The sequence below is a fragment of the Pangasianodon hypophthalmus genome, chromosome 20 (genome assembly GCF_027358585.1).
Source record: "Pangasianodon hypophthalmus isolate fPanHyp1 chromosome 20, fPanHyp1.pri, whole genome shotgun sequence".
Classification (NCBI taxonomy): Eukaryota; Metazoa; Chordata; class Actinopteri; order Siluriformes; family Pangasiidae; genus Pangasianodon; species Pangasianodon hypophthalmus.
The window spans coordinates 9,139,906-9,165,665 of NC_069729.1; the positions used below are offsets into that span (position 1 = coordinate 9,139,906).

General features: G+C 39.5%; 1 protein-coding gene across 1 annotated transcript in view; it reads left to right on the forward strand.

Moving 5' to 3' along the window:
• The window catches only part of syt6b (synaptotagmin VIb), a 32,291-nt gene extending 6,532 nt beyond the window's left edge, over nt 1–25,759 (forward strand). Inside the window, exons 2-7 of the mRNA XM_053227070.1 lie at nt 18,135–18,489; nt 18,748–19,324; nt 21,543–21,663; nt 21,751–21,922; nt 22,052–22,202; nt 22,309–25,759. Of these exons, the coding sequence (XP_053083045.1) occupies nt 18,323–18,489; nt 18,748–19,324; nt 21,543–21,663; nt 21,751–21,922; nt 22,052–22,202; nt 22,309–22,380 (1,260 nt within the window). The 5' untranslated portion in view covers nt 18,135–18,322 and the 3' untranslated portion in view covers nt 22,381–25,759. The remainder of the gene's footprint in view (nt 1–18,134; nt 18,490–18,747; nt 19,325–21,542; nt 21,664–21,750; nt 21,923–22,051; nt 22,203–22,308) is intronic.
• The last annotated feature ends 1 nt before the right edge of the window (nt 25,760 follows it).

A 25,760-nucleotide genomic window follows, 5' to 3' on the forward strand; every position in this document is an offset into this window, starting at 1 on the left:
TAAAAAAAAACACTGTACTGTACAATATTAATGCTGTGTGCACTCTTAAATACCACCTGTATCATGTCATTTGCACTACCATGGTAACTTGCCCTTACACCTCATTCAGAACTTGCCTAGTTGCACATTACTGACTAATTTCTACATGCACCTACTATATTTGCACTGAGCTGGTCTCTACTTTCTCTGCCAGATATACATACCTCATATTCTCTACCAGGTATACATACCTGTACAATGCACTTTGTATATTTGTACACCTTGTCATTTGCACTGAACTGGTCTCTGCTTTCTCTACCTCATACCTTGCACATGTATATACATAAATGTACAGTCAGGTCTGGAAGTATTTGGACAATGACAGAGTTTTTGTGATTTTGCCTTTATACACCACCACAATGGATTTGAAATAAAACAATCAAGATGTGATCAAAGTGTAGGCTTTCAGCTTTATTTTAAGAGGTTCCACAAAAATATGGCATTTACCATTTAGTAATTACAGCCATTTTCAGCAAAGTACCTCCATTTTCAGGGGCTCAAAGGTATTTGGACAATTGACTGACAAAGTTAATTGACCAGGTCCGGTCCATTCCCTCGTTACTTCAAGACAAATGAAGCAGATAAAAGGTCCGGAGTTGATAGCAGGTATTGAGTTGGCATTTGAGAGCTGTTCAACTGGAGCTACCAATATGAAGTCCAAGGAGATCTCAATACAAGTGAAGGAGGCCATCATTAGGCTTAAAAACAACATAAATCTATGAGAGATAGCAAAAACCTTAGGTGTGGCCAAATCAACAGTTGGGTACATGCTTAAAAAGAAAGAAAGCACTGGTGAGCTCAATAACATCGAAAGGCCTGGAAGACCATGGAAGACAACTAAAGTGGATGATCGCAGAATCCTTTCCTTGGTGAAGAAAAACCCCTTCACAACATCAACAGAAGTCAAGAATACTCTGAAGAAGGTAGTCGTATCATTGTAGATTTTGACAATCAAGAGACGCCTTCATGAATGTAAATACAGAGGGTTTACAACAAGGTGCAAACCACTGGTAACATTCAAGAACAGGAAAGCCAGATTAGACTTTGCCAGAAAACATCTAAAAAAGCCTCCCATGTTCTGGAATAAGATTCTTTGGACTGAAGAAAACCAAGATTAACTTGTACCAGAATGATGGGAAGAGAAAAGTATGGCAAAAGAAAAGAACAGCTCATAATCCAAAATATACCACATCATGTGTCAAACATGTGGAGGCAGTGTTATGGCATGGGCATGCATGGCTGCCAGTGGAACGGGCTCACTGGTGTTTATTGATGATGTGACTGCTGACAGAAGTAGCAAGATGAATTCTGAGGTGTATAGGGCTATACTCTCTGCTCACATTCAGCCAAATGCTACAAAACTGATAGGACACCGCTTCACAGTGCAGGTGGATAATTACCCTGAACATACTACAAAAGCAGCTCAAGACTTTTTTTAAGGCAAAGAAATGGAATATTCTTCAATGGCCAAGTCAGTCGCCTGATCTCAACCCAATAGAGCATGCTTTTCACTTACTGAAGACTGAAGACTGAAGGCAGAAAGACCCACAAACAAGCAGCAACTGAAGGTGGCTGCAGTGAAGGCCTGGCAAAGCATCTCCAGGGAGGAAACTCAGAATTTGAGTTTTTAGAACATGGGTTCCAGACTTCAGGCAGTCATTGACTGCAAAGGATTTTCATCCAAGTGTTAAAATTATGGTTATATTTACAGTTATGTCGCTTTGTCCAATACCTTTGAGCCCCTGAAAATGGAGGTACTTTGCTGAAAATGGCTGTAATTCCTAAATGGTAAATGCCATATTTTTGTGAAACCTCTTAAAATAAAGCTGAAAGTCTACACTTCGATCACATCTTGATTGTTTTATTTCAAATCCATTGTGGTTGTGTATAAAGGCAAAATCACAAAAACTCTGTCATTGTCCAAATACTTGCAGACCTGACTGTATATATTTATCGACATATTGCTATTTGCACTTCTGGCTCTTTACTCGTACTCTGCACAATGACAATAAAGTTGAATCTAATCTAATCTATAGGAAGAAGGCAAGCCAGCAGAGGCAGTGTGATGCTCTGGGTAATGTTCTAATGGGAGTCCTGGCCTTCATGTGGATGTTACTTCCCAGATAGCAAATTCGTTGTGGGCCTTATCTTGTTGAATTTAGGCTGTTGGTATGGCCCACATACCACCACGGCCCACTCCCCTCGAATGGCCCTTAAGCTGCTTGCCTAAAGAATACCAGAACCATGCCTGAAGCAGACCAAAACTCACCCACAACTTCTTTCATGTCCCTGGATTCAGCCCTGACTGTCCCATAACACTGCCTGAATCCCCATGTGTAACCCAGAAAAGAGCCAAACTGCCAACACCTTTACACAAAACTCACCCACAACTTATCAAGAACCCCCCCAAAACTTACCCACAACTTATCTACAACCCCCAAAACTGACCCTGAATGCACCCTTGGATAATATTCAATTATTGTTAAATATATTAAAACCACACGCTTTGAAAATATAGTGTTTTATTAACACTGAGGTAAAAATCCCAGCCAGATACAGGAAAATTAAAACAATGGGAAATAAGAAACCAATAACATAACAGTCACAATACAAGAATAAGAGAATAAAAACTAGGCAAAGTGTCTTTTATATTTAGATTAACATTTTACAGTGGTGTTCTTCTTTTTCTGCCACCCTCACAATCACCAGCAAAATAAAACCACCTTCTAATAACTTGCTCAACCTCCAGCTCAGTCATTTGGGCACAAACTGGATTTCTTCTTACAGCCTCTAGAATATGAGCATACAGATACAGAGTTAGAAAAATTACATTTAAATAAAATGTATAATAAATAAAGCATATAGTAAAATATAGTACTAAAGAACCAAGACATTCAACATTCATTAATGACATGACAGTCATGAAAAAGTTCTACAAAGACTTGCAACAAAAGTACTTACCAATCACAACACTTTTAAGCTCCAAACTTTGGAATGACATTTTTCCATTTACACCTCTCCAGTTTATGGTTTTAGCAAAGTCATTTTTAATTGCCTGCTTCGTTATTCTCCAGACAGTGTCCTTCAGATCCCCGCCACCCAGCAATCCAAGTTCAAGTACCTGAAATGTTTTTAAGCACGCTTTTAGTCCTTGAATACTTCTGAATAAGGATTAGTAATTACACTACATACAACTTATCAAAAATTCAGAAATTAACTCTTTAGATCAGTTTGCTTTAGATTGATCACACACAATTTAATTATAACAGTAATTAGAAACAAATATGTAAGTGATAACAGTAGGCATTAGGGAACTGTGCACAACCGTTAGTGTTACCTACCACTTTTCGTCTCATTTCCAGAGAAGATTGAAGATCACTTTCCAGGGAAGTTAATGATCTTAAATCTTCAACTGGAAAATGTTTTGTAGTTAAGTCGTTAGCCTCAGTGATCTCACTGACATTGTTTTCTTTGAGATCCTGAACCATTCTTACAATGTTTCTTTGCTGCTCCATAACAATTTCAAGCTTTGTTAAGATGTCATGAAGAAGTGCTGAAACATAACAGAGAAATTGTAAGGTTACCACACCATCCCTTGTATAACATCAGGCTTACACTAACAGTGATTATGAAATAAAAAAAATCTTACATCTCTGGAATGGATCGTTGCTTTGGAGGCGCTTTGTCTGGAGTCTGGGCGTCGAGGAGTCATGATGCCACAGTGATTCCACTGCCTGAATGGAACTGGCAACACTAGAACATGCATCGGTGCCAGTGCTTGGTCTCTTTTCAAGCTGAGAATTAATTTCTTTCTCCAAAGATTCAAACATCCTATCGACACGCCTAGCCGCCCTTTTGTGCATGTTTTTTTTGCTCGCTTCGCTCACTTCGCTTCGCCCACAAGTTTTCCATTATGCACTGAAAATGAAGACTGTGAATAACTGCAGCACTTCTAGCATAAAGCAAATAAAAACCAACCAGAAAAGCTTCAAATGAATAAACAAGCTGATTGAGTAGTGCGCTGCTGAGAAAGGCTAAACCCTAAAAGTTGAGACCAACTAAAAGTTTAGATTTCTTAAAAAAAAAAAAAAAAAAAGAAAACAATACAGCGAGACAGCAGTTCAGCATGTAGCAAAACAGCAGTTTGAATTTTACCTCCACAGTGTGCGTAAATATGAGTGGCTGGCTGCTACACAACAGTTCCTCTGGTTGGCGGGGTGATTTCGACCTCATGCTGCGCCTGCGCAGACCGATTGGTGCTTGACATCACAGTACCGCGAGAGCGATTCAAAAGAACATGGAACATTCGGCTCTCGACTCTCTCTCGCGGTACTATGATGTCACAATGGCGATCGGTCTAAACACGTCTATTTTTTGTTGTAGGCCGAAGACATGGTGCTATATTTTATAGTATATTTTAATATTAATTTATTAATTAATTTTATTTTTGCTTTTTACCATCCCACAAAAACGTTTTACTACTGTAACAGATCCATGAAGGTTTGTCTTTGTAACTTTTTGTTTAGTTGTAGATCTTTATTCTCAGATTGATATCAAATTATAAGGAAGCAGATTGTCAGACAGTGTCTCAGTATTTGATTTGTATTTGCTCCATTTTACTGAATAAACCATTTTAGTGAATAAACCTATATGAAGCTGGTGCTGTTAAAACAATATGAAAAAGACATTTAAAATTCACTCACAACCATTCAGGTATAAACTCTTAAACACCTATTCAGGTGTGGTTACAACCTTGATTCAGTCTTTTGTCTTAGGAATGATGCAGCAGCAGTCTTCATTCTAAAACATTTCATTTTTTTTGTTTTTATTCTGCACATTGACACCTTGTTTGTTTAAGTGCCCATTAAGCTAATCTTGTCAACAGAGCCATCAAGTCTTCTTTTCTTTACAAAAACACATATTATTACCTCCTTAGAATTCATTAGAATTCATTTGTTTTATCCCTCATTTTAAAATAGCTTTTGATAAAAGTTTCTGCCCTGGAACAAATATTCAATAATTTTAACTACATCAAGCACATTTTCATTATTTAAATTGTTTTTGACAAAATTAACTTTTTATTGATGTATGACATACAAATAAACCACTTCACAAGATTTCTTTGGCTGTAAAGCTGTTTCTTTACTCTTTGGCTAACCAGAACCCAACCAAAACCCACCCAGGTTTGCAGCAGACCTAACTCCAGCCAAGACTCAGCCAAAAAAAGCCATTTGCTTTTTATTTCTTTTGGTTGGCCAAACTCATGTCAGAGCTCAGCCTAATGCCGTTTCACACAAGACTGTGAAAAAAAAACTGTGCCAGAATTAAACCAGAAGGGCCTAAATTAAGCCAGATCTCATCCAGATTTTTGTTGCTACCTGGGTTTGACATGTACCACCTACCTAAACATTGTTGCAGACCAAGTACACCCCTTCATGGCAATGGTATTTCCTAATGGCAGCAGCCTCTTTCAGCAGGATAATGTGCCCTGCCACACTGCAAAAATTGTTCAGGAATGGTTTGAAGAACATGACAAAGAATTCAAGGTGTTGACTTGCCCCCCAAATTCCACAGATCTCAATCTGATCGAGCATCCATAGGATGTGCTGGACAAACAAGTCCGATCCATGGAGGCCCCACATCACAACATACAGGATTTCAAGGAGCTGCTGCTAATGTCTAACATGCCAGATACCACAGGACACCTTCAGAGGTCTTGTGTAGTCCATGCCTCGATGGGCCAGAGCTGTTTTGGGGGCACAAGTGGGACCTACACAATATTAGGCAGGTGGTTTTAATGTTATGGTTGATGCCCTAACAATATACACACATTATATATATATACAGTCAGGTCCATAAATATTGGGACAGTGACACAATTCTAACATTTTTGGCTCTATACACCACCACAATGGATTTCAAATGAAACGAACAAGATGTGCTTTAACTGCAGACTGTCAGCTTTAATTTGAGGGTATTTACATCCAAATCAGGTGAACGGTGTAGGAATTACAACAGTTTGCATATGTGCCTCCCACTTGTTAAGGGACCAAAAGTAATGGGACAGAAAAATAATCATAAATCAAACTTTCACTTTTTAATACTTGGTTGCAAATCCTTTGCAGTCAATTACAGCCCGAAGTCTTGAACGCATAGACATCACCAGACGCTGGGTTTCATCCCTGGTGATGCTCTGCCAGGCCTCTACTGCAACTGTCTTCAGTTCCTGCTTGTTCTTGGGGCATTTTCCCTTCAGCTTTGTCTTCAGCAAGTGAAATGCATGCTCAATCGGATTCAGCTCAGGTGATTGACTTGGCCATTGCATAACAGTCCACTTCTTTCCCTTCAAAAACTCTTTGGTTGCTTTTGCAGTATGCTTTGGGTCATTGTCCATCTGCACTGTGAAGCGCCGTCCAATGAGTTCTGAAGCATTTGGCTGAATATGAGCAGATAATATTGCCCGAAACACTTCAGAATTCATCCTGCTGCTTTTGTCAGCAGTCACATCATCAATAAATACAAGAGAACCAGTTCCATTGGCAGCCATACATGCCCACGCCATGACACTACTACCACCATGCTTCACTGATGAGGTGGTATGCTTAGGATCATGAGCAGTTCCGTTCCTTCTCCATACTCTTCTCTTCCCATCACTCTGGTACAAGTTGATCTTGGTCTCATCTGTCCATAGGATGTTGTTCCAGAACTGTGAAGGCTTTTTTAGATGTCGTTTGGCAAACTCTAATCTGGCCTTCCTGTTTTTGAGGCTCACCAATGGTTTACATCTTGTGGTGAACCCTCTGTATTCACTCTGGTGATGTCTTCTCTTGATTGTTGACTTTGACACACATACACCTACCTCCTGGAGAGTGTTCTTGATCTGCCCAACTGTTGTGAAGGGTGTTTCACCCACCACAGTTGTTTTCCGTGGTCTTCCGGGTCTTTTGGTGTTGCTGAGCTCACTGGTGCGTTCCTTCTTTTTAAGAATGTTCCAAACAGTTGTTTTGGCCACGCCTAATGTTTTTGCTATCTCTCTGATGGGTCTTGTTTTTTCAGCCTAATGATGGCTTGCTTCACTGATAGTGACAGCTCTTTGGATCTCATCTTGAGAGTTGACAGCAACAGATTCCAAATGCAAATAGCACACTTGAAATAAACTCTGGACCTTTTATCTGCTCATTGTAATTGGGATAATGAGGGAATAACACACAACTGGCCATGGAACAGCTGAGAAGCCAATTGTCCCATTACTTTTGGTCCCTTAACAAGTGGGAGGCACATATGCAAACTGTTGTAATTCCTACACCGTTCACCTGATTTGGATGTAAATACCCTCAAATTAAAGCTGACAGTCTGCAGTTAAAGCACATCTTATTCGTTTCATTTGAAATCCATTGTGGTGGTGTATAGAGCCAAAAATGTTAGAATTGTGTCAATGTCCCAATATTTATGGACCTGACTGTATATATATATCATACAGTTATGGAAAAAGAATGTACACCCTCCTCCAATTCAATGCTTTTATTTATCAGTGTCTAAATAATAATAAAATTCTGTAAACAAACAAATAACTTCAGTTAACAACAAAAAGCATGACAGATTTCAGTACGTATTCATTTTTCCACAAAAAATAAGCAAAGAGAGCTTATTACCCAAAGAATGCCATACCAGCGGAGAAGCATGGTAGTGGTAGCCTCATGCTCTGTGGCTGCTTCTCTTCAGCTGGGACTGGGGCTTTACGTATGAGTCATGAATGCAAAATGCCAATTTATTTTGGCACAAAACCTATACACTTCTAGACAGCTGAAGATGAAGCAAAATGTCACTTTCACAATAACACCCCAAAACACAAATCCTAGTCAACAAAGGAATGACTTCTGAAGGAGAAGGTCAATGTTTTGGAAAGGCCCAGTCAGAGCTCGCATGTAAATCCTAAGGAAAACCTGTGGAATGACTTGAGAGCTGTGCACAGGACCTCCCCTTGCAGTTTGATAGATCTGGAGCATTTTTTCAAGGAAGAGTGAAATAAAATTGACAAATCAGGATATTCAATTTGGGTAGACTCTTATCCAAAAATGGTGAGTGCTGTATTACAAGAAAAAGGTGCTTTGACAAAGTGTTAGTAAAGGGGTGGGCACACTTGTGCAACCAAGTTATTGTATTGTCTTTTTGCCACCTAAAACATTTCTATTTGTGTTTCTCTAAAATTTAGTTGTTTGTCATATCACAATAAAGGTGGAAAAAGAGCAGAACTGCTACTCAAAACCACACATATTTATACTGTTGTTAATTGTTTTCTATAGGCTAAACATTTTTGCTACTACCTGTTCTCATTGAAACTAAAAAACCCAGACACACGGTACATGACCATAAGCGACAGCAGTGGCTGTCACTACACACCCACAAAACCCTCTGAGTGTGTTCAGCTGTAACATGCACTGCAGTTCGAAAAGATGAGGTGGCTGGCGTCATGTGTCTTGGAGGAAGCATGTGCTAGTCCTCACCCTCTCTCGTTAGTAGTTGTTGTGCAGTAGGTTTTAATACTAGGATAGATTACTAGCAGATGGTTGGGCACTGGCAATCACTAAAAGTGTGAGAAAAATTTGAGTAAAAATTTAAGGAATGGTATGATTTAAAAAAAGAAACATGGTGACAAAACATCCTACTAGCATGAGAAAAAAGGAAGAGTAACAGATTATTGTTGAAGTCAATTCTGTCAACCCTGAATGCAGTCCAAAGGTCTTTATGTCAGAAAGACATAAAGTATGAAGGACTGCAGGCCAATAGCAGGAGCTTTCTCAGGCTCAAGTCAATTTTATTTTAGCTGTTGCTCAGGTAATGTGTAGAAGTGTGTGTGGTTTATGTTTAATATAAAATAAACATTATTACTGTAATCTTAATTATCATTAATGGGTAGCATGTTGGTGCGGTGGTGAGTGTCCCCGCCTCACAGCTCTGTGGGGCACCAAGTGTAAAAAGTTGAATACTCTTTTCTGTCTGATTTTTTTTAAACATTTGAGGCCATCATGATGCATTTATATAGTGATTCGTGTCAAACAATAGTTTTATGTTTCAGTGTAAGTTTTAAATATAAATGTTAAACATAAATATTAAATGTAAATGTTATATGTATGTATAAATTCTAAATGTAAATATTAAATGTAGAAGTTAAATTTTTCATTCAACTCAGTGCAGGTAGGGTTCCCATTGTTTCCATTTTTATGCCAAGTAGTGCTAGTTTTGGAATAAGCTTGAGGATGTAAAAAGCAAGTCCACTGGTGGTGTTTTTTGGGCTAGTTTGAAATCAGTTTGTGGCCACCAAGATCTTGTTTTAAAGCAAATAATCAGAATTAAATCAAATTAATTTCCGCAAACATATGCATAAAGGGAGAAGTTAAGTGCAGACAGTGTAGGCCTATCTATGATGTACAGAACCAGTTCTGTTTTAATATATATTGCAACGATTGATTCAGGATGCTTGTTTGGGACTGAGATGTCATCGGTAAATCTCCGCTGTGAAATTACAGACATACAAAAATACAGAAGTAGGTAAAAATATAAAAGTAGTTAGAGCATGTAGCTAGCTAGGCAAGTAGACAGCTTAGCTACTACTAATGAGCTGTGTACATACGTCTCTATTTCTGTAAGCATGTAATTATAAAACAGAGACTAATTTCAGTATTTACTGGTTGTAGTGATGACTTTGCCATCCCAAACCTTGTCAAAACCCATTGCTGTGTCCTGAATCAAACTTTATAGATCATTTCTCATATTTAAGCCAAAAGAACATGAAAGAGGTTACATTTCTTTAATGTGTCTGTTAAGACACCTGTTCATATTAGTGTCAGAATGTTGCTTTTTTTAATAGTTGTGTTTTGTCAGCAGCCAAATTTTATGAACATTTCAGCAATCTCTGTTGTTGTTTGGAGGATATGATGTATATCCAAAGCAGCATTAATATATAAGAGTTGAGTCTGATGCAGGAATAAAGTTTGCAGCTATTTTTTTACCTGCATGTCCACCATTCAGTATATCATGTGAAACAGAAGAGAGTCTGACTGTGTAAGATTTCAGAGCATCTCTCACCAATCTGACAAGATTTGAAATGATCTCACGTCAGCATCTGAAACTGCTGCTGTATGTATTCAGAGCTAAATTAATCTACGAAGAATTTCTGATGACATGACAATTACGCAGCTGTTATAAAATTATGAACAACATATGAAACAATATTAGGCACAGACACACTGTAAGATTAAAGATTAGTGAAGTTATGGTCACAGGGATGAGATCAGGCTATATGTAATCTAAAATGTATGTAATATACTGTATGTATCATCTTTCAAATTCAGATTTCAAAAATTATGTATGACTATCAGAATGCAAAACTGAAACATCCTTAAGAGAATAGTTTGCTTACATATTTTAGGCCCCTCATGTTATGTAGAGGTCATGACTATTGATGTTCATTAATATTTTTTAAATGTCCATACACACATAGACACACATTAAAATACAGTTATTTTTGTAGCAAAATCATATGTGCACATTACTTCATTCATATGCATTATAAGATTTTGCATTATAAGATTTCTTGCATCAAAATCCAAGAAATCTTATCATGCAAAATCTTATAATGCATGACTAGCTTCATGATCATCTTGTGGTAAATACAAATCATACAGTATTGTGCCAAATCTGGAACATTCTACAATAAATACAGATTAATATGCATAAGTTCATAATTTTAGTAAAACAGTATTAAAATCAAACAAATTGCAGGAAGAAGCAAAACAAAAAAAAGTTATGCAGCTTATAAAAAAGAGAATCATTCTGGCTGAAACAGATTGATGTAATGCAATCTGTGATGTCCACAGGTTGACATCATTTGGTCTGTATATAAACGAAGTTAATATAAGATGTTGGCATAAATGATGGCTATCTGCAGCCTAAGCTAGTGTTAACTAAATAAAACTGTTTATTTATAAACCTTCCACGCAGTGGGAGATAAAGCTGTAAGGGACTGTGAATTTAAAGTCATGCAGTCTGTGTTCCAAGTTTTCTGTTCTCCAGAGACTTTCATGGCAACATATTTGTACTAATCATGAAAAATAGGCACTTTCTTATCCATTCTGAGATCAGCGATCAGCCATCAAGTCAAGTCAAACATTTTTTATAGCGCTCATTTAACACAACAGAAGTTGACCCAAAGTGCTTTACAAAAAGAAATATAGTATCCAAATACAATGGCAACAAAGACAACAATAACAACAGTACATTTAAATTAATCAAAAGCTAAAGAATAAAAATAAGTCTTAAGACTAGCTTTAAAAACACTCAATGTTAGAGAAACCCTGATGTAAAGGTAGACTGTTCAGAGCATCTCCAAAACGCCAGGTAGTGGTTAGTACCTACCAAAAGTGGTGCAAGGAAGGAAAACTGGTGAATCGGGGACACGGTCATGGGCACCCAAGGCTCCCACACAGAAAAGCTACTGTAGCACAAATTACTGAAAAATGCTGGCTATGATAGAAAGGTGTCAGAACACACAGTACATCACAGCTGCGTATGGGGCTACATAGCCACAGACCGGTTAGACTCGCCATGTTGACCCCTGTCCACCGCCGAAAGTACAACCTAAAACGGGCACGTGAGCATTAGAACTGGACCATGGAGCAATGGAAGAAGTTGGCCTGGTCTGATGAATCACGTTTTCTTTTTCTTTTACATGTGGACAGCTTGGTACCTGGAGAAGAGATGGCACCAGGATGCACTATGGGAAGAAGGCAAGCCAGCAGACGCAGTGTGATGCTCTGGGCAATGTTCTACTGGGAAATCTTGGGTCCTGGCATTCTTTCGGACGCCGCCATTCAGCTAGATGGGCTAGCCTCGTTTCGTGCCGACAGAAACACAGCTCTGTGCCGTAAGGCTTGCGGCGGCGGCTTGTATGTTTACATCAACACGGAATAGTGCAAGAACTCAGTGCTAGTTTCTAGTTACTGCTCATCGCTGGGGGAGTTTGTGACTGTTAGATGCAGACCATTTTATTTACCACGGGAATTCACCACTGTCCTCATAATCGGTGTATACATTCCCCCCAGCGCTAATGCTAAAGACGCGCTCTGTGAACTGTATGGGTCTATTAGCAAGCTGCAGGATTCAAACCCTGATGGACCGTTTATTGTTGCCGGAGATTTCAACCATGCAAATCTCAAGTCAGTGCTCCCTAAATTCCATCAGCATGTAGACTTTGCAACGAGAGGGAAGAACACACTGGATCTTGTTTACACAAACATCCCTGGCGCGTACCGTGCAGAGCCCCGCCCCCACCTCGGCTACTCAGTCCACATCTCTGTTTTGCTAATCCCAGCATACAGACCGCTAGTCAGGTGCTCCAAACCGGTTCTGAAGCAGGTGAAAACCTGGCCAGCAGGAGCCATCTCTGCTCTTCAGGACTGTTTTGAACACACTGACTGGCACATGTTCAGGGAAGCGGCAACTGACGGCGACTTCAGCAACTTGGAGGAATACGCGACATCAGCGACTAGCTATATCAGCAAGTGCATTGATGACGTCACTGTCTCCAAGACCATCACCACACGCTCCAACCAGAAGCTGTGGATGCCTGCAGAGGTGCGTACTGAGGACCTGAGACGCCGCCTTCAGAGCAGGTGACAAGGTGGCCCTAAGAACAGCAAGGGCCAAACTGTCCCGGACCATCAGAGAAGCAAAGCGCGCACACACACTCAGAGAATCCACAACCACTTCAAGGCCAGCAGAGACACGCGGCGCATGTGGCAGGGCATCCAGGCCATCACCAACTACAGGACAACATCACCTGCCTGTGACAGTGATGCCTCCCTCCCAGATGCGCTGAACGACTTCTACGCTTGGTTTGAGGCACAGAATGGCGTGACGGCGAGGAAGACCACCCCTCCTTCCAGTAACCAGGTGCTGTGTCTAACCACGGCCGACGTGAGGAAGACTCTACACAGAGTCAACCCGCGGAAGGCTGCTGGACCAGACAACATTCCTGGCAGGGTGCTCAGAGGATGTGCAGCCCAGCTGGCAGATGTTTTCACTGACATCTTCAACACCTCCCTGAGCAGCACCATTGTTCCGATGTGCTTCAAGGCCACCACCATCATTCCTGTGCCAAAGAAGTCTCCAGTGTCCTGCCTCAATGACTACCGTTGCACTTACACCCATCATCATGAAGTGCTTCAAGAGGCTCATCATGAGGCACATTAAGACCCTGCTGCCCCCCTCACTGGACCCCCTGCAATTCGCTTACCTTCCCAACCGCTCATATGTTCGACACACATGTTCGAATGCTGTTCATAGACTTCAGTTCAGCATTCAACACAATAATTCCTCAGCACCTGATTGGAAAGCTGAACCTGCTGGGCCTGAACACCTCCCTCTGCAACTGGATCCTGGACTTCCTGACTGGGAGACCTCAGTCAGTCCAGATCGGGAACAGCATCTCCAACACCACCACCCTGAGCACTGGGGCCCCACAGGGCTGTGTGCTCAGTCCACTGCTGTTCACTCTGCTGACTCACGACTGTGTAGCAATGCACAGCTCAAATCACATCATCAAGTTCGCCGATGACACGACCATGGTGGGTCTCATCAGCAAGAACGACGAGTCAGCATACAGAGAGGAGGTGCAGCAGCTAACAGACTGGTGCAGAGCTAACAACTTGTCTCTGAACGTGGACAAAACTAAAGAGATGGTTGTTGACTTCAGAAGAGCACAGAGAGACCACTCTCCGCTCAACATCGGCGGCTCCTCCATGGAGATCGTCAAGAGCACCAAGTTTCTTGGTGTTTACCTGGCAGAGAACCTCACCTGGTCACTCAACACCAGTTTCATAATGAAGAAAGCCCAGCAGCGTCTCTACTTTCTGCGAAGGCTGAGGAAAGCACATCTCCCGCCCCCCATCCTCACCATGTTCCACAGAGGGACTGTCGAGAGCATCCTGAGCAGCTGCATCACTGCCTAGTTTGGGAATTGCACCGTTTCGGATCGCAAGACCCTGCAGCGGATAGTGAGGACAGCTGAGAAGATCATTGGGGTCTCTCTTCCCTCCATCACAGACATTTACACCTCACGCTGCATCCGCAAAGCCACCAGCAATGTGTATGACCCCACACACCCCTCTCACACACTCTTCACCCTCCTGCCGTCTGGTAAACGGTACCGAAGCATTCGGGCCCTCGCGACCAGACTGTGCAATAGTTTCTTCCCCCATGCAATCAGACTCCTCAATACTCAGTAACTGGACTGAAGGAACACACACACATACCTCCAATACACACACAACTGAGCATCCTCTCTGCAATTTTTTTGCAAGTTTTTGCACGTTTAAGCTGCTACATTACTCATTATATTATACTGTTCATAGGTAGTCCCAAAAAGACAGTAGTCATTGTACTGTCTTGTACTGTTTTGTGCTGTCTGCGCATGTTTGCACTTGTGCACTTTATTGTATAACTTATGTAGTCCCTTGTAGTTCTGTGTTGTTCTGTGTTTCTTATGTAGCACCTTGGTCCTGGAGAAACGTCGTTTCGTTTCACTATGTACTTGTATATGGCTGAAATGACAATAAACTCCACTTGACTTGATGTGGATGTTACTTTGACATGTACAACCTACTTAAACATTGTTGCAGACCAAGTACACCCCTTCATGGGTGTGTACTTCAACGGTATTGCCTAATGGCAGTGGCCTCATTTAGCAGGATGATGCGCCCTACCACACTGCAAAAAATTGTTCAGGATTGGTTTGAGGAGCATGACAAAGAGTTTGAGGTGTTGACCTGGCCTCCACATTCCCCAGATCTCATGGATTGGACAAACAAGTCCAATCCATGGAGGCCCCACCTCGCCTCTTACCGTACTTAAAAGATATGCTACTAATGTAGTGGTGCGAGATACCACAGCACACCTTCAGAGGTCTTGTGTAGTCCATGCCTCGACGGATCAAGCTTAAGGGTGACCTACACAATATTAGGCAGGTGGATTTAATGTTATGGCTGATCAGTGTATAGGCTGCAGTGAAATATTTCCTACATATTTTCATATTTCAGAAAATGCTCTGTAACCTTGTTTTAGTTTTTTTTTTATATTACATTACCTTCAGTGTATATTGCAAAGTGATTTTATAGAGCATTTGCAAGTGAGACCTGCACTCTCCAAGACGTTTAAGAAGGCTTAGCTAACGATTACTCACTGATATTCTCCAGCAACAGGTTTTAAGTGGCTCCACTAGATGAAATAATAACCTTTCATACTCCTGTCAAGACAAAGTATGAGCTGTAATCAGTCGTTATTTCTGCATGTGTTGTTACTTCCTTTCTGTCTGAGCAGTGATTATTCTTGAAATTAGTTTTGTTTTTTGTTATTTTTCCCCCTGTGCACTATTCTCTAGGGAAAATAGAAAACTTTCAATGTGCTTTGCAACTTGTAATGTCTTTAGGGTACGCCTTCTAAACTGATGCATGACTTTTTCAATTATTAGACCTATATTGCACCTTTAGGTATGTAATTTATATTACTTGTGGAGGCTCCTTTTATAAAGAGCTTGGAAGTTGACAAAAAAGTACTTATATACACGTCACATTAAATAATCTGGTGTATTTATTAAAGTTACATTTTTGCCTTTAATAACACATAACTCCAAAGAAAAAAAAGAAATATAACAGAAATGCTTTTGCCCTGTCTTCCGGAGATCTCAAGTATGAATCCCAACGAGGCCACAGCCATTTGTGGCCAGGAGTCAAGAGACTCCTTAGACAAAATTAGACATTTTCTCTGGGCGTGAGGGATGGCATCACTGTCAATCATAGGCAGTTGTGGGTGCCTGTAAGCTCATGTATGCGGAAGAGGGGGATAGTGTTATTATAGTGATAGTAGTCCTCCAAGTGTGTACCCTGTGTGTACCCTGTGACACAGCATGAGCAGCAGTTTGGAAAAAAAGTGGTTGGCTGGTTTCAGTTGTCTCTGAGAAAGCGTGCGTTAGCCTTCAGTGGTAACTGTTGTATGATAGGGAAGAGCTGGAGCCTTTCTCCTAGTTTGTGATTTCATTTGATATGAATTACAGTGTAACAGCTATGCAAAGATTAAGTATAATTATAGCTATATAGTAGATGTCTTCCCAAAAAAAGAAGATTTTGCTTTTCAAAAAATGCACATTAAATCCAAAATGACGTACTTCCTGTTGGGCGGAGCTAAAGATTGTCAGTTTGAAAGTTGTCCAGCTTGATGAGAACAATATATGTATCGAGTTTGGTGACTGTAGGTGAAACTGACCCCACCAAGTTTGAAGCGATTGGGTAAATATAAGAAGACTACTTAAAAGCCTCTTTTAAGTCACACAGTTCCTGCTGTCAGTTGTTGGCGCTATGACTGTGACTCACAATAGTCACATCTATGTGCTCAGCCCCCAGTACCAAACGTAGAGCTCAAGTTTGATCTAAATCACTCAATGCATGCAGAAGATATGAGACACTTCCTATTTCCCTTTTTTTGCCATGAATTTATTGCCTAACCAAGGCAAAACCGCTTGAGATATCAAAAATCCCTTCGCAATTTAGCATCCTCAATGTCTTGATATAATGTTGACCAAGTTTGGTGACAGTCACGTGAATCACGTGACATTGGACTTCTGATCGGAAGGTTGAGAGTTCAAATCCCAGCTGGGCCCTTAACCCTCAGCAAGGCCCTTAACCCTCGACTGCTCAGTTGTATAAATGAGATAATTGTAAGTCGCTCTGGATAAGGGCGTCTGCAAAATGCCCTCAATTTAAATGTGAATCCCCTAGAAGGAGTATTTAAAAGTTCACAGCATGCACTTTTCACAAAATCCAAAATGGCCGACTTCCTGTTGGGTGGAGGTAATGATGGTCAGTGCGAAAGATGTTCACAATGTGTCTACTGAGTTTTGTACATATAAGTATGTACGATATATGCACCAAGTTTATGTACCGTGTAAAAGGGGGTGCTGCAGAGGCCACCCCCCAACCACGTCCATCTGCTACCCTTTGCCATGTTTGTGAAATTTCATGAGTTTTTAGCATGATAAGGGCCCAAAAAGCCCCTGAAACCTTGAAAATAATAATAATAATAATAAATAAAATTGGCCCTAGTTAGGCCAAAAGTGAAGCATCCAGGATTCCCAGGTTAAAGTAAATTCTTTCAGACAAGTCATTCACAGTCGTCTGCTACACCTGCGAACATGAAGTGAAGTGAAGAGACCTGAAGTCAAGTGGAGTCAAATGGAAACATGGAGTTAAGTGAAGTCAAAACAGAAGTTACGAATCATAATGAAGTGACTGTATCTAAAGCTTTAATATTCTACTGAAATAGCTAAATTCTTAATAAGGAGCTAATGTTGTCTGTTATAACTACTAACAGTTGCCAGCATGCTAACATTAGCATAGCCTAACTAGCTAGAACATTACCTAAATAGTTCAACTGGGTACAACTACGCATCAAGTGTTTAATAATCACTGTAGAAACCTAGCTATTTGAGTAGAACATACAATTTTTAATTTGTTGGACCACTATGAAAGCGTCTACTTTTCCCTTAGAATCCTGAAATGCTTCACGTTTGGCCTCATTTGAGGTTTGTATTTAGGGTTTTCATTTTTTTAAATCTCAAAACTATAACCTGTAATTTCGGGTTTTTGAAGGCACATCTTACCCTTAGCAAGTTTAAAACAAGGAAAAAACAGTGGTTAAAAAATGCGCATTAATTTACTACACCACAAAAAAAGAATTTTATTTAATGTGATATAATTATATGTTTATATAATTCTGAAATACAAAATTAATATTCAAATACTTTTGTCAGCTTACAAACTACAAACTTCTGATGCTTAGCTTTTATTATTATTATTATTATTATTATTATTATTATTAACATAATTTGTTTACAATCCAATGATATAGGCAATCTGTTGGTTTTTGGTTTTCTGTCTGGTTGTTTGATATCACCTCCCTATTGAAGCACTTCTATCATAAATGCCTCTCTGACAACTGCCCTATATCTGTTTCCATTCTTTTTCTGTCCATTTTGTCCTCACCAGACTGCTCCTTCAGACTTCTACTGCTGATATTTGTGGTGTGTGGCCTAGCCCTGCTGGCTGTCATTGGCCTCACTAGCTGGAAGCTGTGCTGGGTGCCCTGGCGGAGCAAAGCCCTCCTGTCCACCCACCCAGAGAGGCTGCCACCCAGAAATAGTGACAGAGACCTTTACCCAGCACACACAGACATCATGGCAGCGGATAAACCGAAGGGTCCTGGAAGCATCCTGAAGACAGCAGTGAAGATCAGTCACACATCACCGGACATTCCTGCAGATGTGCAGGTGTCCATGAAGGACCACTTGCTGAGATGCACTCGTATTGCACGGCAGACCACTGAACCAACCTCTTCTAACAGGTCAGCTTTGAACCAGAGCTTTTCAGATTTGTTGAACACCGCTGTTACACTAATTTTTAGGTTGTGGCGATTAACTTAATTAGTTGCCTGAAATGCTAAATTTCTTGAGGTTTGAACTTAGTTTAGTAGTGCATAGGTTTGGGGTTAGTTGTAGTCATTTTTAATTGTGTTAACATGGCTATATCTCAAATGCACCTGGTGTATTATCTGTAACCGATCATTTATGGTTAAATTGTGGCTAACTCTAAATGTCATCAGGCATAGTTCTTTCAAGAAGCACCTACCCAGACAGATGCACCACGTCACCAGTCTGGACCATGGGAGTGATTTGCTGGACATGGAAGATCACCCCACCTCCACAACAGCCTCACTTGGTCGTATCCAGCCTGAACTGTACAAACAGAGCGTGCAGGATTCTGATCAACTGTCCAAGAATGGTGCAGCCAAATCCTGTGGCAAGATCAACTTTTCACTCAAATATGATTATGAGGGTGAGCTTCTGCTTGTCACCATTGTCAAGGCAGAAAACCTGCCTGCCAAGGACTTATGTGGCAGCTCAGATCCCTATGTTAAAATCTACTTGCTGCCAGATCGCAAGCGCAAGTTCCAGACCCGTGTGCATCGCAAGACCCTCAACCCTACATTTGATGAGACCTTCCAATTCCCAGTTCCCTATGAGCAGGTGGCTGCAAGGAAACTGCACTTAAGTGTGTTTGACTTTGACCGCTTCTCACGACATGATATGATTGGCGAGGTATTACTCGATAACCTCTTTGAAGTGTCTGATCTTTCGAGGGAGACATCTATCTGGAGAGACATTCAGTATGCAGCTAGTGTAAGCAAATACGTTCTTTTAATTAATGCAATAAGTTGTGGCAGGACCCTGATCCTGTTCACTTGCTTTTAAGTAAGGAACTTTTCAGGATCTCGCTTCTACTTAAACATGCCCTGCAAAGAAATTTGGTAGCTGTAAAAATAAACAAGATAAGACAACATAATCAGAAGAATTTAATCCATATAAAAGCCATTGTTGCCTTTTAGTGTTCTTAAAAAAACGCCATCATGGAATACACAGTATTCATGCCTATGTACACATTCGTATTTTTTATATACAGTATACTATTAGCCTGTATACAAATTAAGGCTGTAAATTGATGTTGATGTACCCATGGTTGGTTTAGAGTAGGCTTCAGCAGCCTACAGTTTTTGGCCTATTAACCAAAGCCATCATATGATCACTTTAACATACAGGCCATAATTGTGATAATGATCTGTGCAGCAGAGCTTGAATCCCACCCAATGATTTACGCTGTATGAAAGCTTCTAACCACATTCATAGTTAATGCAACTGTAGGTGCCTAAAACTATTTGTATCTCTATAATTTAAGCTTGAAAATTTGAGGCACAATGCATTAGTGGTAGCAGTGACTCATGAAATGTTATCAGACAAGTGATATACACTGCCTGGCCAAAAAAAAAAGTCACACAATCTAATATTTTGTTGCACTGCATTTAGCTTTGATTATGGCACGCATTCGTCCTGGCATTGTTTCAACAACCTTATGCAACTTCACAACATTTATTTCCATCCAGAGTTGCATTATTTTTTGGCTGAGATCTTGCATTGAGGACAGGAGAGTCTAACCACTCCATAAAGTCTTCTCCAGCACATCCCAAAGACTTTCAGTGGGGTTGAGGTCAGGACTCTGTGGTGGCCAATTCATGTGTGAAAATGATTCCTCATGCTCCATGAACGACTCTTTCACAAGTTAAGCCTGATGAATCTTAGCATTTTCTTCCTGGAATATGCCTGTGCCATCAGGGAAGAAAAAGTCCATTGACGGGACAACCTGGTCATTCAGTACATTCAGGTGCTCAGCTGACTTCATTTTATTGCCGCACAATGAGGCTGAGCCTAGACCTGACCAGTTGATGCAATCCCAGATCATAACACTGCCTACAGAGGCTTGTACAGTAGGCACTATGCATGACGGGTGAATCACTTCATGCATTTCCCTTCTTACCCTGACACGCCCATTGCTTTGGAATAGGGTAAATCTGATTTTATCAGATCACATGACCTTATTCCATTGCTGCACAGTCCAGTCTTTATGCTCCCTAGCAAATTGAAGTCATTTTTTCCAATTAGCCTCACTAACAAATGGCTTTCTTGTGGCCACACAGCTGTTTAGTCCAAATCCTGCAAGTTCTCATCACATTGTGCGTGTGGAAATGTTCTTACTTTCACTATTAAACAATTTCACTATTTTCACTATTAAGCCGTGAGTTCTCCTGTTGATTTTTTTACGATGTGACATCACCAAGCATTTTAAAGATCACGATCATTCAAGATTTTTTTCCGACTACATTTCTGCTGTAAAGTTGACAGTTCACCACTATCCTTCCAGGCTTTAATAATGCACTGGACATTTCATAACCCAGTTCCAGTGATTTCAGCAATCTCCTTAGTTGTTTTCTTTGCTTGATGCAGGCCAACAATTTTCCCCTTCAGTAACATCTTTTCCACAACCATGGGATACGTAATCTTCCATGGTTGTTTAAGAAATGAAAAGCTACACACTGCATCAGTTAAGGTTAAAAGAACTTTTGCCAGCTGAAACATATTAATCACTGCAGTAATGATCCAGTCATAGGCTCTTAAGTATTTGCTTATTTAAACCCAAACAGAGACCGTTTTTTTGGCCAGGCAGTGTAGTAGCATGCAATAGTGTTCATTCAGCCAAAACTGAAAAGGTCTGACATAAGGCATAGAGAAAAAAACTGTGTGTGTGTGAAATTTGTGCAGATTTACCAACTTGGAGTGTCCTGACAACTGACTCCAAAAATTAACAAATTATTTAACTGTACATCTATACAATTTATCTGTTCAGATATATCTTATGTTGTATGTCCTGTCTTAGTGAGGCATTGTATGATTAAATCCAACAATACATATTCTATTTTTAAACACCCACAGTGAAGTGTAAGCAAAAAGCAGTATTTGCATGGGAATCAATTAACAGTGAAAGGCTCTATGTGTGTGTGTCCATTAGGAGAGAGTTGATCTGGGGGAGATAATGTTCTCCCTTTGCTACCTGCCCACTGCAGGACGACTTACTCTTACGGTCATCAAGTGCAGGAACCTCAAAGCCATGGACATAACTGGTTACTCAGGTACATCTGTGTGTGGGTGACACTGACAAGATCACACCAACGCAGCTTGAGAAAGATATGTAACACTTTTTTTTGTTTTGCTGGCAGATCCATATGTGAAAATATCACTTATTTGTGATGGAAAGCGACTGAAAAAGAAGAAAACCACAACAAAGAAGAATACCTTGAATCCCACTTACAATGAAGCCATTACCTTCGACATTCCTCCAGAAAACATGGATCAAGTCAGCTTACATATATCTGTCATGGACTATGATTTGTAAGTTGCACATTATAGTACTTGATAAATTCGAGGACACATATTTTCTTTGAGATAAATACAATTTCATTAATGTCTAATGTGTTCAACACATTTTGTTTTATTTCATTGTTAATTTTTAATGAGCAGAGTGGGACATAATGAGGTCATAGGTGTGAATCGTGTCGGTAGCTGTGCTGAGGGGCTGGGGAGAGACCACTGGAATGAGATGTTGGCTTACCCTCGTAAACCCATCGCTCACTGGCATCCACTCCTAGAGCCTAAGAAGTCCGCAAAAGAGGTGATTGCCTTCCTTAAATGTTTACCACAAATCTGAAAACATATAATAATCACATCAGTATGTAGTGACATTGCACCAAATTCTGACTCCTTCCTGCCTGCTTTAGTGGAAGACTCGCACTTCAAGCTTTGACAGCCAGGGGTCATGTCCATCTCCTCGACTTCCCTCCAGGTCATAGAAAAGAGGCCAGAAGCACAATTTGCTCTGTAAGTCTTCTTAAAATCTAGTGAACTACTAGGAGTCTGTGGAAAAGATTCACACAGGTCATGAGATGACCTGTGGCGTAATGTCTGTCTTACTGACATGGCTAACAGAATAGCCAGAAAGAAGATGGAATCAAAGTCTTTCATTAGGATTAGTGTGTTTGATTGTTTTTGCTTTAGGAGTTATCACTTTCCCTGACTGGATAAATTTATAAAATCAGTCTACAGAGTTAAGTTAATAAATATGGATTTAACTGAACCAGAATAGGCAGTTACTAAATGCTTATTCACGTCCATAAATATTTGGATATTGACAAATTTATTGTTATTTAACTGTCTACCACAGCATATAGGTGTTGAACTTAAATAATAAATATGACCTCAAAGTGCAGACTTTTACCTTTATTTTGAGGGTTTTACATCCAAAGAGGATTTGCAAACAATTATATTAAATTGTCATTTTAAATACTTGGTTGCAAATCCTTTGTAGTCAATGACTTCCTGAAACAACAGGCTCTGGTTTGCTTTTGATGTATGCTTTGGCTCATTGCCCATCTGCACTATGAAGCGACATGCAATGAGTTTTGAAGCTTTTGGATGAATCTGAGTAGATAATATAGTTCTATACACTTCAGAATTCATCCTGCTGGTTTTGGCAGCAGTCACATCATCAATAAATACGAGAGAGCCAGTTCCATTGGCAGCCATACACACAGCAGAAGATGAGGTGGAATGCTTCAGATTATGAGTAGTTCCTTCCTTTCTCCATACTTCTCTTCCCATCATTCTCGTATAAGTTGATCTTTGTCTCATCTGTCCATTGGCGGTTGTTGCAAAACTGTACAGGCTTTTTTTTAGACATTTTTGGCAAACTCTTCCTGTTTTTGAGGCTTACCAATGGTTTACATCTTGTAGTAAACCCTATGAATTTACTCTGTTGAAACCTTCTCTTGATTGTTGACACAGATACACCTATCTCCTGGAGGGTGTTTTTGATTTGGCCAACTGTTGTGAAGGGGTTTCTTTTCACCAGGGAAAGAATTATTCTGTCATCCATGACAGTTGTTTTCTGTGGTCTTCCAGGCCTTTTGGTGTTCCTGAGCTCACCAGTGCATTCTTTCTTTTTAACAATGTACCAAATAGTTGATTTGGCCTCACCTAATGTTTTTTCCTATCTCTTTGATAGGTTTGTTTTATTTTTCAGTTTAATGATGGTTTGCTTCACTGGTGACAGCTCTTTGGACTTCATATTGAGAGTTAACAGCAATGGGTTCAAAGTGCAAGGGACACACTTGAAATCAACTCTAGACCTTTTATGCTTACTTTAAATTGAAAAAATGAGGGAACAATATCCACCTGGCCATGGAACAACTGAACAATTACTTTTTGTCCCTTAAAAAGGGAAATATACTGTATATAAAGTGATGTAATTCCTACACCGTTCACCTGATTTGGGTGTAAATACCCTCAATACTGGCAAAAGCAATTTTTTTTAATTACAAAGTTTATCTTAATTATTTATGTTCTCTCTGATTAATGCCCTGATTAATTGTTATACAATGTCATATAAAGCTATAATCGACAAGATATTGATGTACATCCATAACCTTTTGGTCTGTTCAAATTTCAGTAGACTGAATATCTGCTAAATAGGTAAGATAACCTGGCAAAATAAAGGCAACTTTGATTCACTATATACACGTTTCAGACTCGCTGCTATGTATATTTAATGGATTATATTTATGACATTACAGCTATTTACTGATTAGTTGTCCAGTGTCCAAAACCTTCTAAGCTGCTGTGTGTCTAACACTTGTTTGTTTTGCTGGTAGAGCCATATGTGAAAATATTGCTGATTTGTCATCAGAAAACTAGAATATATTTGCTTAGATTTGTTTGATCACATCCAGACCAGTTATCTGTTATTTTAGTTGAAATTGAAATTAGCTGAGAAAATTATAATTTCATCAGTGATTAATCACTCCTGTTTTGTCAGCAAAAAATATTCTGCTGGTTGCAGCAATTCCTGTTCAGATCTTTAGCTATAACTATAGGAAGTATAACCTTGAAAAAAAATATAGTAATTGTTATGTTTTTTTGTCTTGTTACCTATAAATTATTCATTCTTTAAATAATGTATTTCATTACAGTTGAGTGTGACAGTTTATACATTCTTTCTAAATTTAATGTGATTCTCATACATTCTCATAATTCATCATCGCAAATATTATAGTTCCATGTGGGTTTCCTCCGGGTTCTCCGGTTTTCTCCCACCTCCCAAAAACATGCCATTAGGTGGCCTGGCTGAGATAAATTGCCTGTAGTTGTAAATGACTGTGTGAATGTGTATGGACTGGTGTCCTTTCCAGGGTGTATTTCCGTCTCACAACTAGTGTTCTTGAAAGTGAAAGAAATAGTATTTTAAGACTGTATATTATGTGTGTACATTAACATTTTAAAACTTAAACAATCAAAATGTTATTTCTGCATGTTTTAAATGACTTTTATTCCACCTGACTCTAAGGACTGTATAGGTCCCTTGCTGATTGTTTTGGACTTTTTTTATTAATCTTGTTAATCTTAATGATTTGATAGTTTCTTTATGTTTCTTCCATTTCTGAACTGTGGTCTTTCTCATTGGTAAACAGTGTGATATTGTTTTATACTCTTCTCCCACTCTGTGAATCTTTGTTTTTCTTTAGGTCTGAAGTCTTGTCATACAATTTTCTTGATCCCACTGCTCACAGTAAACTTTAAGCCTTATTATTAAGTCTTATTTAAGGAAAGATCAATTAAAGTGTTTTGATTGTTTTAGGTCATTGCACACTTTTAGGAGTGGCATACAAATAAATTAACTATAGTAGGTTAGTGAGGATGCTAATAAGCTAATTGAGGTTGTTGATAAAAATAACTACTGATTTAGACACAATTGCTGTAATATTTATGCCACTTTATAATGGGTTGTAAATAGGAAAACATTACATGAACATTACATTTTTCTATTGCCCAGAACCCAGAGATGAAACTATTGCACTCATCTGTAGTTGCTATGGCTGGAACCCCTTGCTGTTGTACCTAGTGATACATGTTTTTAAATCAAAACTATTTTTATTTTTCAGATGGCATCAAGTAACTTTTCACTTTTATATTGAGAATTTGTATTTGTAATGTATAGATCGGAATTGTTTCAGAGCACTCCTTGTATTTCTTAAGTGTGATTAAATTTATTGATGCTAATTGGTCTTTTTTCAGCATTTGTTTTTTTAGAATGTAACCGTTTGTTCACTCGTGTACTTTAATTCCTTAACATGAATTCCTTAAAATGCCTGTTGTCCTATGTCTTACATAGCAATAT